The sequence below is a fragment of the Mastigoproctus giganteus genome, chromosome 2 (genome assembly GCF_048544385.1).
Source record: "Mastigoproctus giganteus isolate SK-2022 chromosome 2, ASM4854438v1, whole genome shotgun sequence".
Taxonomy (NCBI): domain Eukaryota; kingdom Metazoa; phylum Arthropoda; class Arachnida; order Uropygi; family Thelyphonidae; genus Mastigoproctus; species Mastigoproctus giganteus.
The window spans coordinates 96,874,709-96,898,110 of NC_143576.1; the positions used below are offsets into that span (position 1 = coordinate 96,874,709).

At 37.2% G+C, this 23,402-nt stretch overlaps 1 protein-coding gene across 1 annotated transcript in view; it reads left to right on the forward strand.

Moving 5' to 3' along the window:
- The window catches only part of muskelin (muskelin 1), a 577,242-nt gene that overhangs the window by 288,941 nt on the left and 264,899 nt on the right, over positions 1–23,402 (forward strand). The window contains exon 9 of the mRNA XM_090389985.1: positions 6,248–6,310. Within this exon, the coding sequence (XP_090246111.1) occupies positions 6,248–6,310 (63 nt within the window). The remainder of the gene's footprint in view (positions 1–6,247; positions 6,311–23,402) is intronic.

Consider the following 23,402-nt stretch of genomic DNA (forward strand, 5'->3'; position numbering starts at 1 on the left):
CATATGCTTCTACTAATGCTAATGCTAGATCACTACCTTGCTACTTTTTCATAGATGTCACTACATCTGCACATACTTCTCTATGCAAAGCCTCCCAAAATAAATTGTTCTGCATTCTATTTGATTATTAGTCTTTGCCAGTATATTTATAACCAGGAAAAAAAAAAAAAAAAGTTAAAAATTACAATGATACAAATGTGGTGTATGCTACAAATATGCAAAATTTATTTATTTAATTTTTTAATTATTGATTACGATTTTTCACGGAACACATGTTTTTTGGGAAACGCTGGGTTAATGAATGGGATATAAGAGAACCTCATTCACACTTTGCTTTCACTTCTGAAAGTTGCATTTTTTAGGAAATACACATGGAGGGGAGAATTGTTCCAGAGACCAAAAATGGAGATCATTAATGAATGCCATTTGGGTAATGTGCAATCTGCATTATAGTTTTTATTGAAATAAAGTAGTAGGCTGATATCATGGGATGCATTAAGGGTAGGTGAGTAAAATTCTCTGGATATTGTGTAGGGATTGGAATTGGAGTTTGAGTCCCCTGTATGGAAAAGCAATCTGGCCAAGTGAGGCATTTTCACCAATGCCCATGGTGATTCTTGACACTCCTGACTAAGGGATGCCATGCCAAAAGACACTTAGCATTAAAGGTGTTACAACACAGACAAAGTAATGGTGAAATGGGGATGTAAAAAATATATTCTTTTTTTTTTTTTCCAAATTTCTGCATTCCTCCTTTCTAAGTCACCAAAATTTTTATTGTTTCCTAAAACCTTTGTTAAAAACTTCATTGACTTTGTTAATCTGTGATCTCTGTGTGATACACCAAATTATACACTGAACTGTTGTGCGCACACTAGTTGTCATTCTCACTGAATTGTCATAGCCACCAATTGTTTCTCACCAAATTGTCACATACAACAAAATGTCATTCACCAAATAGTCTCGTATACCGATCTTACGACAAATTGTCTTGCAATGAATTGACATGGGCAACACAAATTCGTCTTGTGGCATGGAATCTTATGGAAGTATCAGAGGACTAAATTTGTTCTGAACTTAGAAACCTCATCCTTACTTTCAGCTTGCCTAATTCCATCACAGCTAGCTACCTGTGCTGCCCAGTAAGGCCACGTGTACCAAATCCCTTAAGATGCTTCGCGTGCAAAAAATAAGGAGCCTGTCGCAGTGCCCAGCTCAGCCCAAATTGAGTGATTTGGGTATCACTTGAAAAGGAAAAGTCTAATCAACACCAGATTTTCAGTATGTGTTCCCTAGGAAGCTTTTATGATAAATTATAATTCAGTAATCCTTCTCCAAAAGAGAAATTGTACACAGATTCCAAAAGAAATCTGTGTACACTTTCAGATGTTCAAACATTACTTAAGAAGGTAAAGTCAGATCAGCACTAAATTTTTAGTATATGTTCCAGTGACCCCTAGAGGAAGCACGAAAGCCAAGCTGTGTTTCTATAGCCCACCACCCACAGTTTCACTCTATGAAATCTAATTATATATAAATTAAAACTCGTTTCTTTACGAGGGAAAAGTCAATCAACACCATATTTTCAGCATGTTTTTTTGGTCACTGGGAAGGTTTTAGGACCAATCTTAATTCCACCACCCTTCCCCCACTCCCAATCAGTAGAAACATTACTAAAAATTTGTAAAAGCAGCTCAGATCATTTTCGGAATATTAGGACTTAATTTAAAATATTCATAGTGGCCTTTGTACCAAATTCCATACCTGCAGGTTTACCTATTTTCTTTTTCAGCAGCTACATAAAGCACATTCCTTCTCTATTTTCCTGATTTTTATTCATTAACCATTTGTTATAGATTATTTTCTTTTCTTTCACCAAACTCGCTACCTCCTCATTCCACCAATACTGTTGCTTATATTTGTGATCAATTAGGCCTAGTTCTTCATTAGCAGCCTTGTGTATGGCAGTTTTAATGCTGTTATAAAATTTTCACCTCTTCTATTTTTCCAGTGTGAGATAGGTGGTTCTAGAGTCTTTTCTGGTAAAGATCTTTAATACTGTCATGAGATAGTAGTTCCAGTTTATAGGCAATATTTTCTTGTACTACCCTATTTTCTTTACTGACCGTTGTTCCTTATTCTGATATATTGAATAATATATCTGCAATCAGGTAATGATCCACAGTTGGCACATTCAACTCTCTGAAAATCCAGCTTCAGCTCTTTGTCCAACTTGCAGGAATTCTTAACTTTAGCACATATTCTTGGAAATTATGCAAATTTCGAAGAACTATTTATCTATTTAAAATGCATAAATTTGTATAATAGTCTGATCATAATAACATGGAATTTGTGATAAATAAATTATACCTTGTACCAAAAAATCCCAAATACAAAACAACTTATTTTTCTTTTTGCTCCTGATTGCAAAGGTATGATAGTGCATGCTATACTTTAAGGCAGTGTTTCCCAAACTTTTTTCATCACAGAACACTTTTCATCTCACAATAGATTTACGGAATACTTACAAAACACAAGTTTAACGGGAGTCAAAGAACTGTTTGCTAATATTTTATTACATACAGCACACTGTACATCTTTATTTCTAACACATGTAAAGCTGAAATTCAAATAACTGTCATCATACTTTTGTTTTGGTCTTTTATTAGTCGGTTCCTGTTTTTTCACTTTGGATTTTTTGAGAATGAAAAGCTGCGATTGTTCGTCCTCACTTTGAAGTGTGACAACATTGTGTTCGTTTTCATTGACCACAGTTGCAATACTAGAAGTACTTTCTTCTCATTTTAGAGTTACTTTTTTGAACCACAAATCCATGGTAATTTAGCCGAGTGGGTAAAGTACCTGCCCGCCAACCCAAAGGTCGCGGGTTCGATTCCCGCCTCGGGCTTGGATCAAAGTACTGCAAAAACCTTGGGAGGTGCAATATGGACACAGAAGCCGATGCGCCAACAACTACCAAATCAAAAAAACCATGGTAATTTATTTTAATAATAATTTTGAAACACTGATAATTATCAAAAAATATTTAAACAAGGAAGTGAGTTTAGTTATAATATCAGTTCGCTTCCCCTCTCCTTCAACCTGTGCACTCCAGGCTAAATCGCTTACGAATGGCATATTAAATCATAGGTGTCAAACTCCAGGCTAAATTGCTTACGAATGGCATATTAAATCATAGGTGTCAAACTCCAGGCTAAATTGCTTACGAATGGCATATTAAATCATAGGTGTCAAACTCAAATAGGAACAGGAGCCACTAAACCCAGGGGCTCACACCTGGTTAGTATGGGCTTGGCATACCCAGGGTCTCGAACTGGATATCATCATTCTTCTATTTCTTGGTGATTCACTTCTACTTCTGACTCCTGTTTTCTGTCTCTCTCTCTCTCTCACTCTCTCAGAGTAATTCAGAAATTTTTTTTTGGCTGGTGCAGCATAAGCCTCAGGCTTTCTTGCACCATATAGCTAATAATAATAATAATAAACCTTATATGAGTATCAGTGCAGGCCACATATTGACTTGAAAACGCATTGGTTTTAAATATTTATATTGGTAATAGAGAGCTATTAAGTGCTCAATAATTCCTATATTCTATTATATTATGAAATCAACAGGGATTACCTTCATTTTTGATATAGGATGTTTCCAGCACAAGTAGGAGAGTTGGTTGGAAAAGAAACATCCTATATCAAAAATAAAGGTAATCTCTGTAGATTTCATAAATATTTATATGTATTTATTTTTTATTTATTAACACATACATGCATACAAATCAGATAGGAACTACAACAGAGGTTCCCAAACTTTCTTAGTTTACGGCACTCTTAGTGCCTTAGGCGTCTCCGTAGCCAGGTGGGAAGGAGCAGCAGTGTGTAACACATGCTTCTTGATTAGACCAGGGTTCGATCCCATCACCACCAAATACGGAGGATGCGGAAAGGTCAGGGAATGACCACCGCATATTCCCGGAGCAATATGGCCTTAGTTGCTAATGCTCCTAAAAACCAAATAACAAACAAATACATGGTAACTCGTTGTGAAGGATGAGCACAATATGAGATACAGATGAAAAGATGCTCTTTACACTACTATTGTAGTTTTGTCTTTAAGAGTTGTCTATGGTGTCTTTTATATAATATCAGTGTATTTTACACTGATATTATATAAAAGCTTTATTGTAGTCATTCATAAACGTTACAATCTGATTTCGATCCTGAAGTTTTAAGTTCAATTCATTTAAATGCCCCGTAATATCTACAACAAAAGCCAAATGCCGAAACCAGTTCTTATCATTAAGTTGTTATGGTGACTCTCCTTTCATTTCTAAAAACATTTTGATTTCTTGGCATAGTACCCAAAATCGCTTCAAAACCTTATGAATTTTAGTTTTAAAATGAAATATTATCAGTGTTTTATTATTTTGTTGAATATTTTCAAATTAAATTTTAATCTGATTCGGGCTGCACTAGAGTGTTGTGGGCCGCATGTTTGACATGGCGTCTCTGTAGCCAGGTGGGAAGGAGCAGCAGTGCGTAGCATAAGCTTCTTGATTAGACTGGGGTTCGAACCCGTCACCACCAAATACGGAGGATGCGGAAAGGTCAGGGAATGACCATCGCATATCCCAGAGCAATATGACCTTAGTTGCTAATTCTCCTAAAAACCAAAAAACAAACAAACAAGCATGTTTGACACCTCTGTATTAGATCACTACATTGCTATTTTTTCATAGATGTCATTACCTGTACACATACAGGTAATGACATCTACGAAAACAGAGAAAAAATGCAAAAAATAAAGGGAGTAAATCGAGAAAATAGTGTTCCACGGTCTATTTCATTAATAGTCAATGCCAGTATATTAATAACCGAAAAAAAAAATATATTAAAAATTATAACGATACAAAAGTGGTGTATTTTACAAATACACAAAATTTATTTATTTTATTAATTATTAATTAAGATTTTTCACAGAACACAGTTTGGGAAACGCTGTGCTATGGTATATGCTATTTGATAATTAAACATGCCTAAAATGTGATGAAAGTGTACATTGTCTTATCTGTTAATCTTGTTTTAACCAGTGGTTCTGAGATTTATAAGAAATAAAGGGAGTAATCAAAAATTAGAATCTTTGTCAAGTAGAACACTGTGAAGGAAAAAAAAAGATAAATAATAAAACATTACTAAATTTGCACATAAATATATAATTTTTCTAAACTTTGATTCCCAACTCCATTATTACATAAAGGTTTTTCCATCTAATGACCCCACTTTTGCTTACTGTTCATTGTATCATTTATTTTGAGGTTGAACTCAATGTTTCCGCAAAAAAATGCAATTTACATTGTTAACCATTGAACACTGTCTTATCTGCTGCAAAAAAAAAATAGTTAAATGTGATTGTAATTTCATTTGGCTGCCATACAGAGTATAAACAAAAAGTTCATTTATTTATCTATTATTGTGATCACTGTATATGTATCAATGGTTATATTTTTGCGATCATCATCAAAAATATAAATACATGTACAGTGGAATTCCAATTATCTGAATACCAGTTATTAAAAATTTTAATTATGTAATTTTTTTTCTTTAATTTTTCTCCTAATTCCATTAAAAAAAATAACATTTAATATTGAACTCAAAGGAAATGACATATTTAACATAAAATAATAACATGTATATAATAAAATCATGTTCACTTGTATAAATCATTATGAATGAAGTAAAGCAGAATTTTTATACAGGATATCAGTGTGATTGGCCTGTTTGATGTGGCTAATAGACCATAAAACAACTTTGTCTTCAAAGAATTTTTTTTTAATAAATAAAATATAATATGAGTTTTATATGCAAGCATATATTTTTTTGTGCTTGACACTCATGGTACTTGTGTCATAAGTTCCCATTACTGGTCTAGTCCCTACGTAATGTCTGAGAATATTTATTTTGAATGATGTGATCTTTAATGATGTTAATGGTTAGCCTTGACTTTACTAGTTTAGCACTATATTGTCTCTTTAATTGTAATTATATAATTTTGTTTTTGCACAAGTCACTAATTATAGATTATTAAGCACATACAGCTTTGATATATAAGACAATATCTGTGAAGGTATAGTGTTGTCATTGTGTGTGAAAATTTTTTATTTAATATTAATATATCATAGCGGTATCATTAAATTTGTTTTAAATGAAATTTTTTCCCCAATTTGTTTTGCAGGTGAGGTGGATAATAGACCTGGAATGCGTGGAGGTCATCAGATGTGCATCGATGTCTATACAGGTAGGGCTGGCTTGTTATTTATGGACATTTTATATGAAATCAAAACCTATAGGGAAATCTTGTTGCTAAATTATAAAATTATATATAACTTTCTTCTGTTTTGGTTTAGGTTACAATTAATGAAAATTATTTACATAGAGAAACCTAAGAAATTGCTTCAAACCAAAGACAGATCCATTCTTGAATGAATTTTAAATTTGAAATTGAAAAATTTATTATGTGTTGTCTGAGAGTTCTAATTACCTAAACAGTAACCCTTTATACAGAATAAAATTCACTCAATAACAATTTACTTAGCTTAATTTATGTTATTTGTATTTCACATTAACCTTTTACCCAAGTTTGTGTATTTAGTGTTGCATAAACTTTTGATAATTCACCACAGTTATACAATAATAACATTCACTAGTAGTGTAATATTTTCTCTTAAGGGTTATTTAGCTTTCAATGCTCAGTAATGTTATACAAAATACCCTGTTTAAATTTGGCATAAAGCACATTCAACTTTGCACATGTAATTTTGAAGTGCAGTTAACCTTTCTTCCAATTCTCCTTTAATATTCTTTTCTTTTTTAAATGCTACTTTTATTTATCAGTATTCTTTTTTTTCCATGAGTTTTGCATTGAATTGAACTACAAAAATCATAGAAAAAAAAAAAAATTGATATAATGCTCATACTGGAGTCATAGACAGATAATACAACATATATGTTGTATTATATGTTGGATAAAATTGTGACTAAAATAGTACAGTGAAACCCATTAAAATGGGATTTGTTAGACTGCAATTCCGCTTATAATGCTATGCAAGTATGGCTCCCATATTTTATTGATTGAAACGTGTTTTTAGTCACTGAAGATCAACAATTTGGATTCCTTATGAACATGTGGCGATATTTTCAGTTTAACGTGAATCTGCGACACGCATTATCCTTTGATTTCTCTAAGAATAATAATAAATGACTTGTAACTTTACCGCGAAGTGTTTGAACATACAATATATTTTAAAAAGTTCAAGACACAAAGTCTCTGGACAACAATTGTGTGTGAAAATAAAACAATTTTACAAACAAAGAAAACATTTCAGAAATATTTCAGTTACTGGGAGTGGACTTGTCGGAACAATTAAAGACTGTGGATTTAAAGGGTGCTCAGGGAGGTAATCAACATCAATTTAATCCCTCTATCATACTGCCACTTATGACATGCCATTTAGTCATTTTTGGGAAAGGTGGCTTGGCATAGTTCAAAAGTAGTATAATCAGAAGGAGGTCTAACGATAGGAGATGAAGAGTAAGGGAAAGGGAAAGTTCTGTGGTAAGGGAAACAAAGTTGGTGTTAGTAACGTATGAGAAGAATAAGTTTAAGAAATAACATAGTGATTGGGTCTGTATGAATTAGTAAGGGGGAGATAATAAGAGGGAAATAAGTGGGGTTTTCATGCAGAAAAAACCCTTCCCAAAAGTTCAATTGCCAACTGTCAATTTTTTTTTTGTTCTCAAATTGTAAGTTTTATTTTTAAAATACAGTATAAATTTAAAGAAATGTCTGAAACTTCAAAAAATGGAAGAAGTTTACTATAGAAAAATTTACTATAGTTTGCTGGACTCCAGATTTGATCCTGCTCTTGACAGACAGGATCAAATCTGGAGTCCAGCAAACTCAAGTGGCTAGAGACCTTGGAGTGAATTAATCATTAGCATTAGCATTAGTAGAGGCATTTGATGCAAGAAAGCAAGCTTATGCAGCATCAGCCAAAAAAAAAAAAAAAAAAAAAAAAAACCCCTATATATATAAACCCCCCTAATCTATAGTGCATGGATAGAAGAAAGAAGAGGAGAAACTTTGTGATGCAGCCAAGTCGGAAACAAGCGATGGATTGGAACGAAAATGCTTGCGGAAAGACAAACAATTGGATAATGCCGTGTTTCAGTGGTTTGTTCAAGAACAATCTGAAGGCACACCTCTATCTGGATCCCATCTGCAAAACCAAGCTAAAAAAAATTCCACAATGACCTTCGTGGAAATGAGTCCACAGCATTCACTACAAGTAATGGATGGCTAACACGTTTTAAAAGTGGCATGGAATAACCAAAAAGGCGGATGGTGGAGCTGCATGCTCTTACCTTGCTCAACTTCAGAAAATAATTGAAAATGGTGGTTATACTGCAGAACAGGTATATAGCTGTGATGAGATTGGACTTTGTTATAAAATGTTACCCAATTCCACTTTGGCTTGTAGGAACAACTCTTAAAGAACACAAAGGCTTCAAGCAATGAAAGATACAGTGACCTTACTTTTCTGTGTAAACCAAACAGGAAATCACAAACTGAAGCCACTTTGCGTAGGAAGGTTTAAATCGCTACGGTGCTTCCATCATGTGAACATTGCTTCTATGCCATTTGCCTATGACTTTAGCAAAAATGCATGGATGACTTCTAATATTTTTTAAAACTGGTTCCATAAGCAATTTATACCTAATATACGTAAACACTTATATCAGGGTGTGATATCAAATCTCTCTTCTTGGACAACAAGGGCTGGATACCAAAGCTCTTGCTGCTGGATAACTGCCCTATCCATCTTCCTGCTGATTACCTAATAAGCAGTGCAATATGGCCTGAGCAGCCATTGCGCCAAAAATAACAATAACAACAATAAGCAGAAATCATAAAATCCGAGTGAGCTACTTACCGAAAAACACCACATCACAGATACAGCCTCTAGATCAAGGAATTCTATCAATGTTTAAAATGAACTTCCACATGACTCAGATACAGTGAATAATCACTAGTGAGGATTTTGTTACCTCATTTTTAAAAAAAACTGAACTTGAAGTTTTTTATATTGGTGGCAGAGCGTGGGAAACCATGATGAAAAGGTGTATATCAAAATTTTGGAGAAACATATTGGGTGTAGGTCTGATCCTGGATAATGCCCAAGTAGCCAGTGACAGTGATACAGAGAATGACTTTGAGAGTTTTATAGAGGAAGATGTCACTGCTGCTGATCATTTCTTGGAAAGGTATACTAATGAAGCCCTTGAGAGAAAATGACGCGGCCAATGCCGAGCGAGTACTGGCACAGTTTGTCGATATAGAAAGAGGGGCCCACAATAGAACGTTGGGTAGATCACGACAACAACTGTCCTACCTATAAGCACATGACTGACTCAGAAATAATCGAAAACATTACTGGCAAAAGTCATTATCCAGATGCAACCGAAGACGAGGAGCCAGAGCCACCACCTAAGATTGTGAAGGCACTCGCTGGTTTCCAAACTGGACTTAAATTTCTTGAAACAGAAAAAGTAGATTCCCTTTCAATTTTACAGTTAAAACGCCTTAATGAAATTGTTAAAAAAGAAACAGAGTTGTAATGAAACAGGCAACCTTGTTTGTTTTTTAAAAAATTAAAGACTTGAAAGTAACAATATAAATGTGCAAAAGTATGTTTGCTAATGTCTACTTAATTGAAAGAGCAGTTAGTGCATTAAGTTTTCCTTTTTCTCCTCAATTTCAACCATTAGTTAATTTCGAAACACGAACGTAACAGTAAATACAACCACATGGAAAAGCAGATTTTGTGAGTATTGATTTGTTTTTATGACAAAAAGTTGTGTTTATGTACATTTAACAACATGAATATTGGTTTTTTTAAAATACTTTATTCAATAAAAGATTGAAACAGCACAATTGCATATTATTTCCATTATTATTCTTTGCGTAATTTTTCTTAGGCGTAATATTGCAATTATCGTACAAAAAAAGAGACAATTATAATTGATTAATTGATATTACGTATGAAGTCAAAAAATGGCTAGAATTTACTAACGTGACCCTATTAGCATTAGTAAAGGCACATGATGCAAGAAAGCAAGCTTATATAGCATCAGCCAAAAAAAAATATTCTAATTTCACCCATCCACTCGCTCCAAATGTTTCTGTAGTTCTGCCTTGAATCTATTTAAGCTATCAACTTCTACAATCACAGATGGAAGTTTGTTCCGGCAATCAACCACACACTGGCTAATGGCAGACTTCCGCACGTCTATCAAAACAACTGTCTTTCCTCAATTTGAATTTATGCCCTCTCAGGCGATTATTCTGAGAGAGGAAGAATCCCATTAGCAATGAGCGTGCTCAAACCATTCAAGGCTTTATACACCTCAATCAGATCACCTCGCAGGTGCCTAGTCTCCAGACACTGTACTTTGCAAAACTTAAGCTTTTCTTCGTGACAGCAACTCTTTGTTCCGTTCACTAATCTTGTTGCCCTTCTCAGCACTCGCTCCAGCAGTTCTACATACTTCCTAAAATGAAACCTCCAGACCTGTTGTTGTTATTTGGTTTTTAGGAGCATTAGCAACTAAGGCCATATTGCTCCGGGGATGTGCGGTGGTCATTCCCTGACCTTTCTGCATCCTCCGTATTTGGTGGTGACGGGCTCGAACCCCGGTCTAATCAAGAAGCGTGTGCTACACACTACCTCCAGACCTGTATGCAGTACTCTAGACTATAAATGAAGAAGAGTAGGACAAATGAGATTGTACCCTTATATAATGGATGTGGGATTGTATTAGATACCCCAGCTGATGCTGCAGATGAACTCAACAATTATTTTGCATCGATATTTACAGAAAAAAAAAAACCTTTATGTCAGTGGGAAATTATGGGAATGAAGTTGAAAAATATGAAATTGATGATATTGAAATTTCACATGACTATCTAATGAAAAAACTCTCTAGCCTACAGGTGAGCAAGGCTCCTGGCATTGATGGCATATACCCTATAATTTTAAGGGAGGTGGCAAGTGAGTGCATTGAACCATTGAGGCTAATTATGAAATCATCACTGGATTCAGGAGAGATTCCATTGGAATGAAAAAGTGCCAGTGTAATGCCAATACATAAAGGCTGTTCCAAGAGTGTAGGGGGAAATTACAACTGGTCAGTCTAAGTTTAGCAGTAGGGAAAATCATGGAGTCAGTGATCAGGGGTGGAATTCAGGATCATTTAGATAGAAATGGAATTCTGAAGAATACATAGCATGGTTTTGTAAGTAGAAAATCATTAGAAACCAGTCATTAAAAACCAGATTTAACAAATCTGGCTAGCTATTTGGACAGGTTCACTCATGGGTTGGATGTAAGTAATAATTTTAACATAGTTTATTTAGATTTCAGCAAATCATTTGGCTCAGTCCGACATGAACAGTTATTTTATAAGCTGGAACAGATTGGAATCTCAGGGAAAATTTTTAGATGGATAGCAGGATGGCTTTGGGGTAGGATGCAGAGGGTTGTGATAAATGGTTCTTCTTCAGATTGGGTTAACGTTAGAAGTGGGGTTTCCCAAGGATCAGTATTGGGATATTGTTGTTTTTGATTTTCTTAATTGACTTCGATGAAGGGATAGAGGGCATGATGTCTAAATTTGCAGATGATGGAAAGATCAGTAGAGTAGTTAATGATCACTGCCCAGCAGAGTTTCTTCAGAGTAACCTGGATACACTTCAGGGAGGGTCAGAAAGTAGCAGCTTTGCTTTAATTCAGCAAAAGCAGGGTCTTACACCTGGGCAACAGCAACCCCAAAATAGCTTATACGCTTGGTGGAGTTGAACTAAAGTCAGTAGTGGAAGAAAAGAAAGGGACTTGGGAATTACGATACGGTCATACATAAAGTTCTCCAAGCATGGTAGACAGGTTGCAAGGAAGGCATCTTAGAGGAGATTTGATTGACGTGTTTAAGGCTCTGAGAGACAGAAGTAAAATGAATGAGGATGAAATTTTCATGGTTATAAATTAGTCTAGAACTAGGGGCCATAAATTCAAGTTACTGGTGGAGATATTTAGACTGGATTGCAGGAAGTTTTATTTTAGCCAGCGAGTTATAAATTACTGGAATAAGTTACCTACATGAGTAGTAGAGGCTGACTAATTCAGAAAATTCAAAGGTCAGCCAGATACCTATGGGAGGAGGGAAATGCATAAGTTGTCTATTTCTTTTTCCTTTATCATTTATTAATTTTTTTTAATTTAATTTTATTATTATTCGCAACTTTTTCTCAACATTCCTCTGTTCTTGTCAGTTAAATCCTCAGATCCCATACTCAGTATCATTAGTGCCAACGTGTACAACAATTTACAAAATCAACAACCTTTTATGTCCTTAAAAGATGATGGCTACTCTTCATCATCGTCTATTTTGCCTAGGTAGGCATATCCTGATCCTATGTCATCTGTCCTTTTTGCACAATATATTTCCCACTTCTCTGATGATCAAGTCATCAACTATAGTTACTTCCTCAAGCATTAGGCTGGATGGCTGAGTGCTCGATGGGTCTCTCTCTTTATCTTTTAATCTTTCGAGGCCATCAGCCCTGTTCTTTAAACCGTCATAAAATCACTCCTTCACAGTGTTGGCCCCTCGACGTGGGCACCTGTACGTGGTGAGGGGACCTCCCAGTGATGCTGCTGGTTTTCCAGATTAGCATCACTGGGATCCAATGCCCATACCTTGGTTCCAGGGTTACAACATTGGAATCCGGCGTGTGCAGCCGTGCGCCGCGACCCGTGGAAGCGGAAAGGGGGATCCTGGTGGTTGAGGGGCCCAGCCTTAATACACCACTTTGGCCCCTGCTTCGACGAGACGGGTGGTCCCGGACCGGCTCGACTGGGATCAATCGGCGGGTGGTTCTATACTGCTAGGGTCAACTGCGTTCCAATAAGTCTCCCTCCCTATGGTCCTGGGACGGGATAAAGACTTATTGGTAACGTGGGTATGGTGCTCTAAGCGAACTCGGCGTCCCATTCGTGTACGCAGTACCTGCTAGTTCACGAGTGGGCGTCCCCTTGTTGGGCTCGGTGGTGGGTGAGGTACTTAGGCATCAGACATTTTCTCTTTACTCTTATGAGTAATTTAAATCTTTCAAACCCCTCTGGGGCCTCTACGAGGTCCCTACCTGAAATTGATGAAGATAATGTGTCATCAAAAAAGAAACACCGAACAGAAGCTGCACCACCTCCTGTACCTCGATTCCTTATCATACACTCTACCGGTGAAAAGGAAATAGGTAAAATGTCGCCCTTCTTCATTCAGAAGGGTCTCGAAGGGCTGGCAGGGTCCCCGAAGTCGGTAAAACGACTTAGATCGGGTGACCTTTTAGTAGAAACGTCTTCAGTGCGACATTCAGAATTGCTTCTCCAAGCAACATCTCTTGGGGGCATTCCAATTAAGACATCACCACACAGGACATTGAATACATCGCGTGGCGTAATTGCCGAGTGGGATCTCCTTGAAACATCTGAAGAGGAGATATGCACCGAACTGAGAGATCAAGGTGTAACAGCCGTTAAGAGGATATTTATGCGTAAGGAGGGAAAATTAGTCCCAACTAGGGTTCTTATCCTTACATTTAATACACCTAAACCGCCTACTTCCATCAAGGCTGGTTATCTGAACTGTCCTGTAAGGCTATACATTCCAAACCCGTTGCGATGTTTCAAATGCCAAAAATATGGCCACTCTCAGATGTCATGTCGTGGATCTCCTGCTTGTGCCCGCTGTGGAGCAAAAGAACATGACACAAAGGAATGTTCTGCCTCGAAACCAGTATGCTTGAATTGTGGCGGTGAACACCCTGCATATTCAAGAGCATGCCAAAGATGGAAAGACGAAAAACAAATTCAAAAAATCAAGACGGAACAGAACATACCATATATGGAAGCAAAGAAACAGTTAACACCAGCAAACACTGGAAAATCTTATGCACAAGCAGTCTTGAGGAAGGTTTCAATTTCGACGCAAACTGATATATCAATATCGCCATGTGATTCTTTTGCACCCCAAGCTAGATACTTGTTGACACAAGCACAGCAAGATAAAGCAGTCGCTACTCCCATTTCAATACCAACTAAGGAAGTAGCACCTAAAGGAAAATCACCTCAAACAAAAACCCCACCTGTTATTAGTGAGGTACAGGAGGAAATGGAGGTAAATGAAGAAGCTGAAAGTGTGGAAGAATCTATTCTAGATCTTCATCCGGAGGAAGAAATGGATATTGGGCGCCCTCAATTTCCCAAAGGCAGAATAAAACCCAAAGCGGGTCAATCTAAACCCGCATCACTTCGGAAGCCAGTCAACGGTCCCACTAATTCCAAGTAATAATGGCTAAACTACTGCAATGGAATTGTCGTGGATTCCAACGAAATATGGAGGATGTCAAAATGCTAATGCGCAAATATGAACCTGTTTGCTTTTGCTTGCAGGAAACGTACCTAAAGCCAAATGATGACCCCATATTGCGAAATTTTACTGCTGTTCGTAAAGACAGAAACGGGGATGGCCCGGCCCATGGAGGAGTCGCAATCCTCGTGGGCAACCATACCCCTTTCTCACAAGTTCAATTGAACACTAACTTAGAAGCAGTAGCCATTCGTTTAGCAATAGGGTCTTTACTTACAATATGTTCTATATATTTGCCTCCTGGGACACACATTTCCCAGGTAGATCTCGACGATCTTATTACGCAACTGCCCTCTCCTTTTTGCCTTCTTGGAGACTTTAATGGACATAGTACCCTGTGGGGTAGTGCAGAAACTAATGAACGAGGTCGTATTGTTGAACGTTTTCTCGACAATAACGGCCTGTCGTTACTAAATATGGGAATAAACACCTATTTCCATATGCCTACCCGTACTTTCTCTGCCATCGATCTTTCCATCTGTTCGCCTTCTCTGCTACCTTTGCTTTCCTGGGAAGTGGAACAGAATCCTTATGGAAGCGACCATTTCCCCGTAATATCTACCATTGTGAATGGACAACCTTGTCATCCATTTAGAATTCCACGCTGGAAGTATGATGAAGCAGATTGGAGTAAATTTTCACTACTCACTGAATTTGATCCTGTACAAATTCAGCAAGAATCAATTGATGAAGCAGTGAAGTATATCACAGAGTGTATTATCCACGCAGCGGCAACTGCAATCCCAAAAACATCCTCCCGATTTCCACGCTTTCCAAAGCCATGGTGGAACCAAGATTGTAAAGAAGCAAGAAAGTTACAAAATCAGTCATGGGGAAAATTCCGACGTTACCCCACCACCGCAAATCTTATAGCTTTTAAACGTGCCCGTGCTAAAGCACGATTTATACGCCGACAGAGCCAAAAGGAATGCTGGGTCAAGTTTACATCTTCAATTAACCAGATGACCAGTACCAAAGTTGTCTGGGATAAAATTCGGAAGATGAAGGGTAAATACAAATCAGCTCCTTCATCTATGTTACAACATAATGGTTGTACATTAGCAAACCCAACTGCTATTGCCAACGCTCTAGGAGAAGTATTCTCCACTATATCTGCTGAAACTTCATACTCTGCTGAGTTTCTAGTGTTAAAGAAGAAAGCGGAGAAACAAAAACTTAACTTCCCTTCAAGCAAAGCCGAAACTTATAACCTGCCTTTTAGTGAAGTGGAATTAACCATTGCACTTGCTACCTCGAAAGTGAGTGCCGCAGGGCCAGATGAAATTCAGTATGAGATGATAAAACATCTTTCATCTCACTCTCTAGAGCTGTTGCTACATCTCTACAACCGAATTTATTTGGAGGATCAATTTCCTGTTTCTTGGCGTAGAGCAACCGTTCTCGCTTTCCCAAAGCCAGGAAAAGACCCCAAAATTCCCAGCAACTATCGTCCAATTGCACTGACCAGTTGCCTATGTAAGATTTTGGAAAAAATGGTGAATGCCCGCCTCATATATTACCTCGAGGCAAACAACCATTTGAACAAGATTCAGTGCGGCTTCCGAAGGAATCGCTCCACTTTGGACCATTTAATCCGACTGGAAACAGCGATTCGCGATGCTTTTTTAAAGCGTGAACACTTGGTATCAGTCTTCTTTGACATGGAAAAAGCTTATGACACAACCTGGAGGTATGGTATTTTAAAAGACCTCTATTCTTTTGGTTTGAGAGGCCACCTCCCTGTTTTTATAAGGAATTTTTTATCTAAACGACTCTTCCAGGTTCGTGTTAAATCCAGTGTGTCCCGCCTTTTTTGTCAAGAGGAAGGAGTTCCCCAAGGCTCTGTCCTCAGTGTTACGCTGTTTGCAGTCAAAGTTAACTCCATTACAAAACAGCTTCCTCCATCAGTAAATAGTGCCTTGTACGTTGATGATTTTAGTATTTTCTGTTATTCCTGTAGCATGAGAGTTATTGAACGACAATTGCAACAAGCAGTCAATTACCTTAGTTCCTGGGCTTTAACTAATGGGTTTAAGTTTTCTTCCCAAAAGACCGTTTTTGTGCATTTCTGCCGCAAACGGAATCTACATCCTGACCCGGAACTCAGACTTGGACAAAATCCAATTCCTGTGGTAGCAGAAACAAAATTTTTGGGACTTATCTTTGATAAAAAACTGACATTCCTACACCATATTCGTCAGCTTAGAGCAAAATGCATGAGGGGTTTGAACATGCTCAGTGCTATCTCCTCCAACTTTTGGGGAGCAGATAGAAGCACATTATTGCGTTTATACCGAGCACTTGTTCGCTCTAAACTTGACTATGGTTCCCAAGCTTACTCTTCTGCTAGAATTTCTGTACTCCGGTGGCTTGACCCAATCCACCATAAAGCCATTCGGATTGCCACAGGGGCTTTCCGTACTTCGCCTGTCCAAAGTCTATACGTTGAAGCCAATGAACCACCATTGATGCTTCGACGTCAGCAATTGTCGCTACAATATGCTATAAAAATAAAATCCCTGCCTGACCATCCCACGTGGACATCTATTTATATGCCACGGTGGGAAAATCTATATAATACGCGTAAAACTGCCAGTCGGCCTTTTGGTATCAGGATTCAAGAGCTGGTTCATGATATTGGCTTCACGTTGGACAATATATCAACGTCAGTCAAGCAAGATCTTCCCCCTTGGAATATACGATCTCCGTCTTGTGACTTCAGTTTTAGGAGTTGGCTGAAAGCTAACACATCGCCATGTATATATCGGCAACTCTTTGCAACACACCTTGCCGAACACTCTGATTTCTTGCCGGTATATACAGATGGCTCGAAATCTGAAGAGTTTGTGGGATCTGCTTGTGTCTTTCCAAGTAAACCAATCTGTAGTCGTATTCCAAGTGAATGTAGCATATACACTGCAGAGCTACACGCAGTAGAACTGGCCTTGGATCATATAAAAACCCACCACTACCAAAAGTGCATGCTATATATGGACTCTCTAAGCGTATTACAGGCCTTATCCAATGTAAAAAGCACTCACCCAGTGTTATGTCGGGTGCAGCAACTATTACACTCCCTTTTAGAGTTAAATTTCGATATTCGCTTTTGTTGGATCCCTAGCCATGTTGGTATCAGAGGCAATGACTTAGCTGATGCAGCAGCAAAATCAGCAACGCCACAAAGTCGCATCCGCTTGTCAGTCCCCTATACAGACTGCAAGCAACTGATCTACAAAAAATTATGCGCGCGTTGGCAAGAATCTTGGAATGGGTGCCCTACCAACAAGCTGAATGAAATTAAGCCTGAAATAATGCTTTGGCATTCTAGTCAGCGCAGGGTCCGACGGGAGGAAGTAATTCTTGCTAGGCTACGCATAGGACATTCTCACCTGACGCATTCGTATTTGCTGAGGGCTGATGATTGTCCTGTGTGTAGACATTGTAAAGCAATTTTAACTATCCGTCATATTTTAGTCGAATGTACATATTTTAGTAATGAACGCGTTCGTGTTTTAACCATCTGTCTGAGCCCTATACACTCAGGCAGATTTTATCAGACGATGACAATGTGTCAGATGTATTTAGATTTTTACAACTGATTAATCTACATAGTTTTATTTAGGTTGCCCTAATATTTAACATATTGTAAATGTTTTATGCCATATTTCTGTGCATAATATATTAACTAGATACGCTATTTTATATTTTTACGTATTTATATTTTATTACCTTAGACTTGGCGCATGATAGCCTTAGATGCTGATGCGCCATTAAACTTCTAATAACCAACCAACCATCACAGTGTTGGAACTAAAGGAAGCCCTAAACAAATTAAGAAGTGGTGCACCAGGTCCTGATGGGAATATACTGTCTCACGTTGCAACATCTAGATCACTAGCCCCTAAACTCTTTGTTGCTATTTCTGAATTTGGTCTTCTCTATCCTAGCTCGTGGTATCATTCAACAGCCTTAGCTTCCCTTAAAGCTGAGAAAGATCGGTGAGATCCACATAATTACAGACCAATACCTTTTACCAACTGCTTAGGCAAAACATTAGAAAAGATGTTCTTCAATAGACTAGTATGGAATGTGGAATCCCACACAATCATCAATGAAAATCAAAATGGCTTCTGGAAAAATTGATCCACATTGGACCTTATGGTGAAAGCTTGAGTCCAACGTATAGAGTGCATATATACATTTTTTTTTTTCCCCAGAAAGAACATCTTGTTATGGTATGCTTGGTTGTGAAAAAGCATTTGGCATCACCTGACACTACAATCCAATGAGATTTATATGCCATAGGATTTCGAGGTTGGCTACTGATGATCATATAGAGCCTTCTTAAAAACAGAACCTTCCAGGTGCATTATTACAATGCTGTTTCATAAACTCTTGTCCAGAATGAAGAAATGCTGCAGGAATTGGTATTCAGTGCTACTCTCTTTATGCTCAGAATAAACAACATGATACAGAAATTTCTGTCTAATGTTAACTTTCATCTCTAAGCAGACAACCTCACAGCATATTGCTTCACATAATGGTCACCATCTGTCAGCTTCAAAAACTACTGCTATTCACTTCTGCAAAAAACATCAGCTACATCCAGAACTTGAATTTCTTCTTAGAAATCAGCCAATATAACATTAATCATTGACATCTGATTCATAGGTCTAATACTTGATACTAAACTAACATTTCCTGAAACATATTCTCTGTATGAAAAAGCTGCATATACTTAAAATTATCTCATCTACATGGTAGGGTGGATCACTATATGCTTCTTCATCTGTATTGAGCTGTGATCAGGTCTTGATTAGATTATGGAGCCCCATTTTTTGACTGAGCATGAAAGACTGTTAGAAGGTCTCAACCAGTACGAGACAACACAGTGCTCTCAGGATTGCTCCTGGGGTATTCAGCAGATCACCAGTTCCGAGTCTATATATAGGTGCCAGTGAACCTCCACTTCACCTTTGGAGAAAGCTCATGCTCTTCTTAATTATGCAGTCAAATTCTGTAGTCTACCTTCCACTCCATCTTGATATACTTCTATGATCCTCCATGGATACACCTTTACAGATCTTAAATATTCTTATAGTGGCATGGTGCACAGATATATCAAGAACTGGAAATTGGTGAAATAATGAGCACTTTAACCTGTGTGGAGATGTTTTGTGGTACTTCCTGTAACAATCGTTGATCAATACAACCTTCTCCAGTTTTCAAAGTTCTTTCATGCTACCATATGTTATAAACTTCAATAATTATTTTGTGGTTGACCTTAAGTTCTAGGAATGAATTTACAGGAAGAATTGGAATATCGTAGCATGTAATTCTAGTGCAGTAGAATTATAGGGTTTTAATTGTGATAAATAAGTAGCTTGAAGGTACTTATCACATAGTTTGTCATATATTTTTTTTGTTTCTAGCTAAGAAATTTACTTTTAGTAAGGATATAACTAATTTAAAGCTCTGCACACATAACGGTATAGCATAATGTATAAGTTAAACTTGATAGCGTAAGATATAATGTACGCGTGATAATGTAATATGTATAATTGTATTTAGGAATCTATTAAATTAGTGTAGTATTAGAAATTAATTAATTAAATTGACAATTGATTTAATTTAACTAATTAAATTAACAATGAAAATTGATTTTATTAATTTCCATTGTTCTATAGCTCTGGAAAGAATAGAAGGGGAGGATTCTCCTACAAATCATGACCTAACAAAATGTGAAACTTTGTTTTTTGTGGATCTTTATAGAAAGGACATGATACAGCTAAGGGGATGTCTTTGTGTATGTTTAGTGCAGAGAATGTTAAGAAATTAGGTGCCAACTCAGCATTCTGATGAGCGTTTATGAGAGCTTGAAGAGGAAGGTGGATGCCTTCAAAAGAATTAAAATGCATCCCCCCCATCAAGCTCAGTTTCCCAACTCAATGCCAGAGTTTGAGTAAGTCATCAAATGCAGACATTATAGGAGTAGTAGAGACATGTGTCACTCAGACAAGACATAAGTGGTGCTAAATTGAAATATGGGGAGCACAATTTACAGGCAGGACAGACGGGGCAGGCAGGACAGACGGGGCAGGAGGCGTAAAGGGGTAATGCTATTAGTTAAGAAGCATAACCCCGTGCTCTTAATTAAGAGGAGAAGCATATTAAATCTAAGGCAGTGAATCCAGTTTACATGGGTGATCAATGCAATGTTGAGTCAGTTTGGTGTGACATAAGCCTGGGACTACAAAAATGAGAGTAGGAGTGCTATAGGCCTGATTGATGATTATACCAAACTGTACAGAGAAATAGTGGGCCAGATAACCAGAATGTCTTATAAAGGGGATTTTAACATTCCAGATGAAGACTGGAATTTGTGGGTTGATTACATATACACACTAGTAATACTTTTGTAGATTTGTCGGGTGACTGTTTTTTACAGCAGCGCCATGTTAGAAAAGTGACTAGAGGAAGCAGTACCCTTGATCGGTTATCAGCAGCGATTCTTCAAGAATTTGTGTTAAGAATCTGCCACCTAGTAGGTAAAAGCCCCACTAGGTGGCGGTAATCACAGTGTACTAATACAGAATTTAATTAAAAACATTACTCTCAAGGGTAAAGAGAAAGACTTTTGCTTTCATAAGGTTGAGTACAGTGATCGCAGACAGTTTTTAAATTGTATACAGTGGTACGGATGATGTTGCTAACAGCAAATTCTAAATGGGAAGCATTCAGGGAAGTAAACTTGGAAGCTACTAGGCTTTTCATCCCAACTAAGAAATAATTTTAAAGGCTTCGATGTAAATGGATGTCAGATGAACTGAATGAGACTTGTGGTAGATAAAAAAAATGTGTGGGATGCATATAAATTATCAGGTGATACAGAAGCCTATGGTATATATAAATTTGTCTTAAATCAAGTCACAAAGGAGGTTAAGCAAGCTCAGGCAGATTATAAGAAGTCTCTGGGAAAGAATGCAAAGAACTGCTGCAAAGACTTCTATGCTTATTTTAACAGTAGAAGGAAGGAAGGGATTAAATTACATTGTGCCACTTGATGTCAGTGGATTAATTGATAATGACCCTGCTCAGGTTGCTGACAAATGGAATAGGTATTTTGCATCTACATTGACACATGTGGAATTCTTTACGGAAGGGGTTGCCAGAAGCTTATTAAACTCTTACTGGGAGCTAAATGATTTTGTGATAACTGAAAGAAAAGTGGAAGAGAAATTGTTGAAGCTAAACATAAAAAAAAGGGACCAGGGGTGGATGGAATTTATCGAGTTATATTAAGGAAAGCAGCAAAGGAGGTAGCAAACCTTTAGCCACAATTATGAGAGTATCTTTGGATTCAAGGGAAGTCCCTATGGATTGGAGATGTGTAAATGTATCCAGATTCATAATGGGAGATCAAATGGTGACATCAGTAATTACAGACCTGTTAGCTTAACATCTGCTCCCAGAAAATATGAAGTCACTGATTAAAGAAGTAATGCAGGATCATCTAGACAGGAATGTATACCAGAGTCTAAGTTCGCAGATGGTATGAAGGTTGGCAGGGTGGTTAATGGTGGTTATGATGGTATGCTACTACAGCAAGGTCCTAAAAAGGATGGTATGCTGTTGCAGCAAGGTCCTCAATTGCCAATTAAAAATGCAAAGTACTGCATATGGGTTGCAGTAATCTCAGATTAATGTACCAACTGTGTTGTACTACACTGAGGGTTGTGGAAAATGAAAAAGACCTGTGAATAATTGTGCTCAGATATGAATTGCTCTGAGCAGTGGAGACAGGCCTCCAGGACAGCACATGGGGGTTTTGTCAATGATATACGTCAATTTTCCTAGCATGGATAAGGAGGTTATTATTCAATTCTATATGCAATGGTCAGGCCAAGTCTTGAGTACTGCTTTCAGGTTTGGAGGCCTCACTTCAAGAATGATATATATCTGCTGGAACAGGTTCAGAGAAGGGCAACTCGATTAGTGAGAAAACAAAAGGGTGCTGTTACCAAGGGTGGCTTCAGTTCTGCATATTGGCATCTGGAGCTAACCACCTGTGGGTTGATCTCATTGAAGTGTTTAAGGTGTAGAATGGTTACTGAATAATTAGCTTACCCAAATAGAGTAAGCTAATTATCAGTGGCAGTCGTTTTCTTTCTTACATTACACAAATGAGTGGGCCTAAATTCATGTTGAGGAAGGATGGTTGTAAGTTAATATGCAGAAGTTTGCCTTTAGTCTGTGAGTGGTTGATAAGTTGGAACAAACTTCCATTTGTTGTTGGGAAGTGAGCGGCTTGAATAAATTTAAGGAAGAACTAGAAAAATTCTTAGCATTTTAGTGGCATCCCTTCTCTTCTCCACGAGTAGTAATTATAGTTTGCACTATCACATGAGGTGAGAAATCAACATTTCATTCTTTTTATTGTAGAATAAAAAGAATAAAATTATACATAATTGTCTGTCAAAGAAAAGAATGATACATAATTGACTATAAAATAATTTGACATTTTTAAATGTAAATAAAATTAATAAAATTACATCGTTATGAACATTAAAAACAGAAATTTTAATTCAAATTATTGCAGTAAGCATAGTGCATATCATAATATTGTTTAACATGACAAATGAAATATCTATTGTAGGTTAGTATCATGACACTATCTGAGTGTACAGTGCTGATAGCATGTCAAGTTTATTAGGTAAATTGCAAAAGTCATGTAATATATTTCCAAAGCAAAATAAAAAGCAAATATAAACAATTTGTTAACACATAAATATAAACACTCACAAATAATTTCTTTTCCAACGGGATTTCTGAGCTTGCTGCTTCTT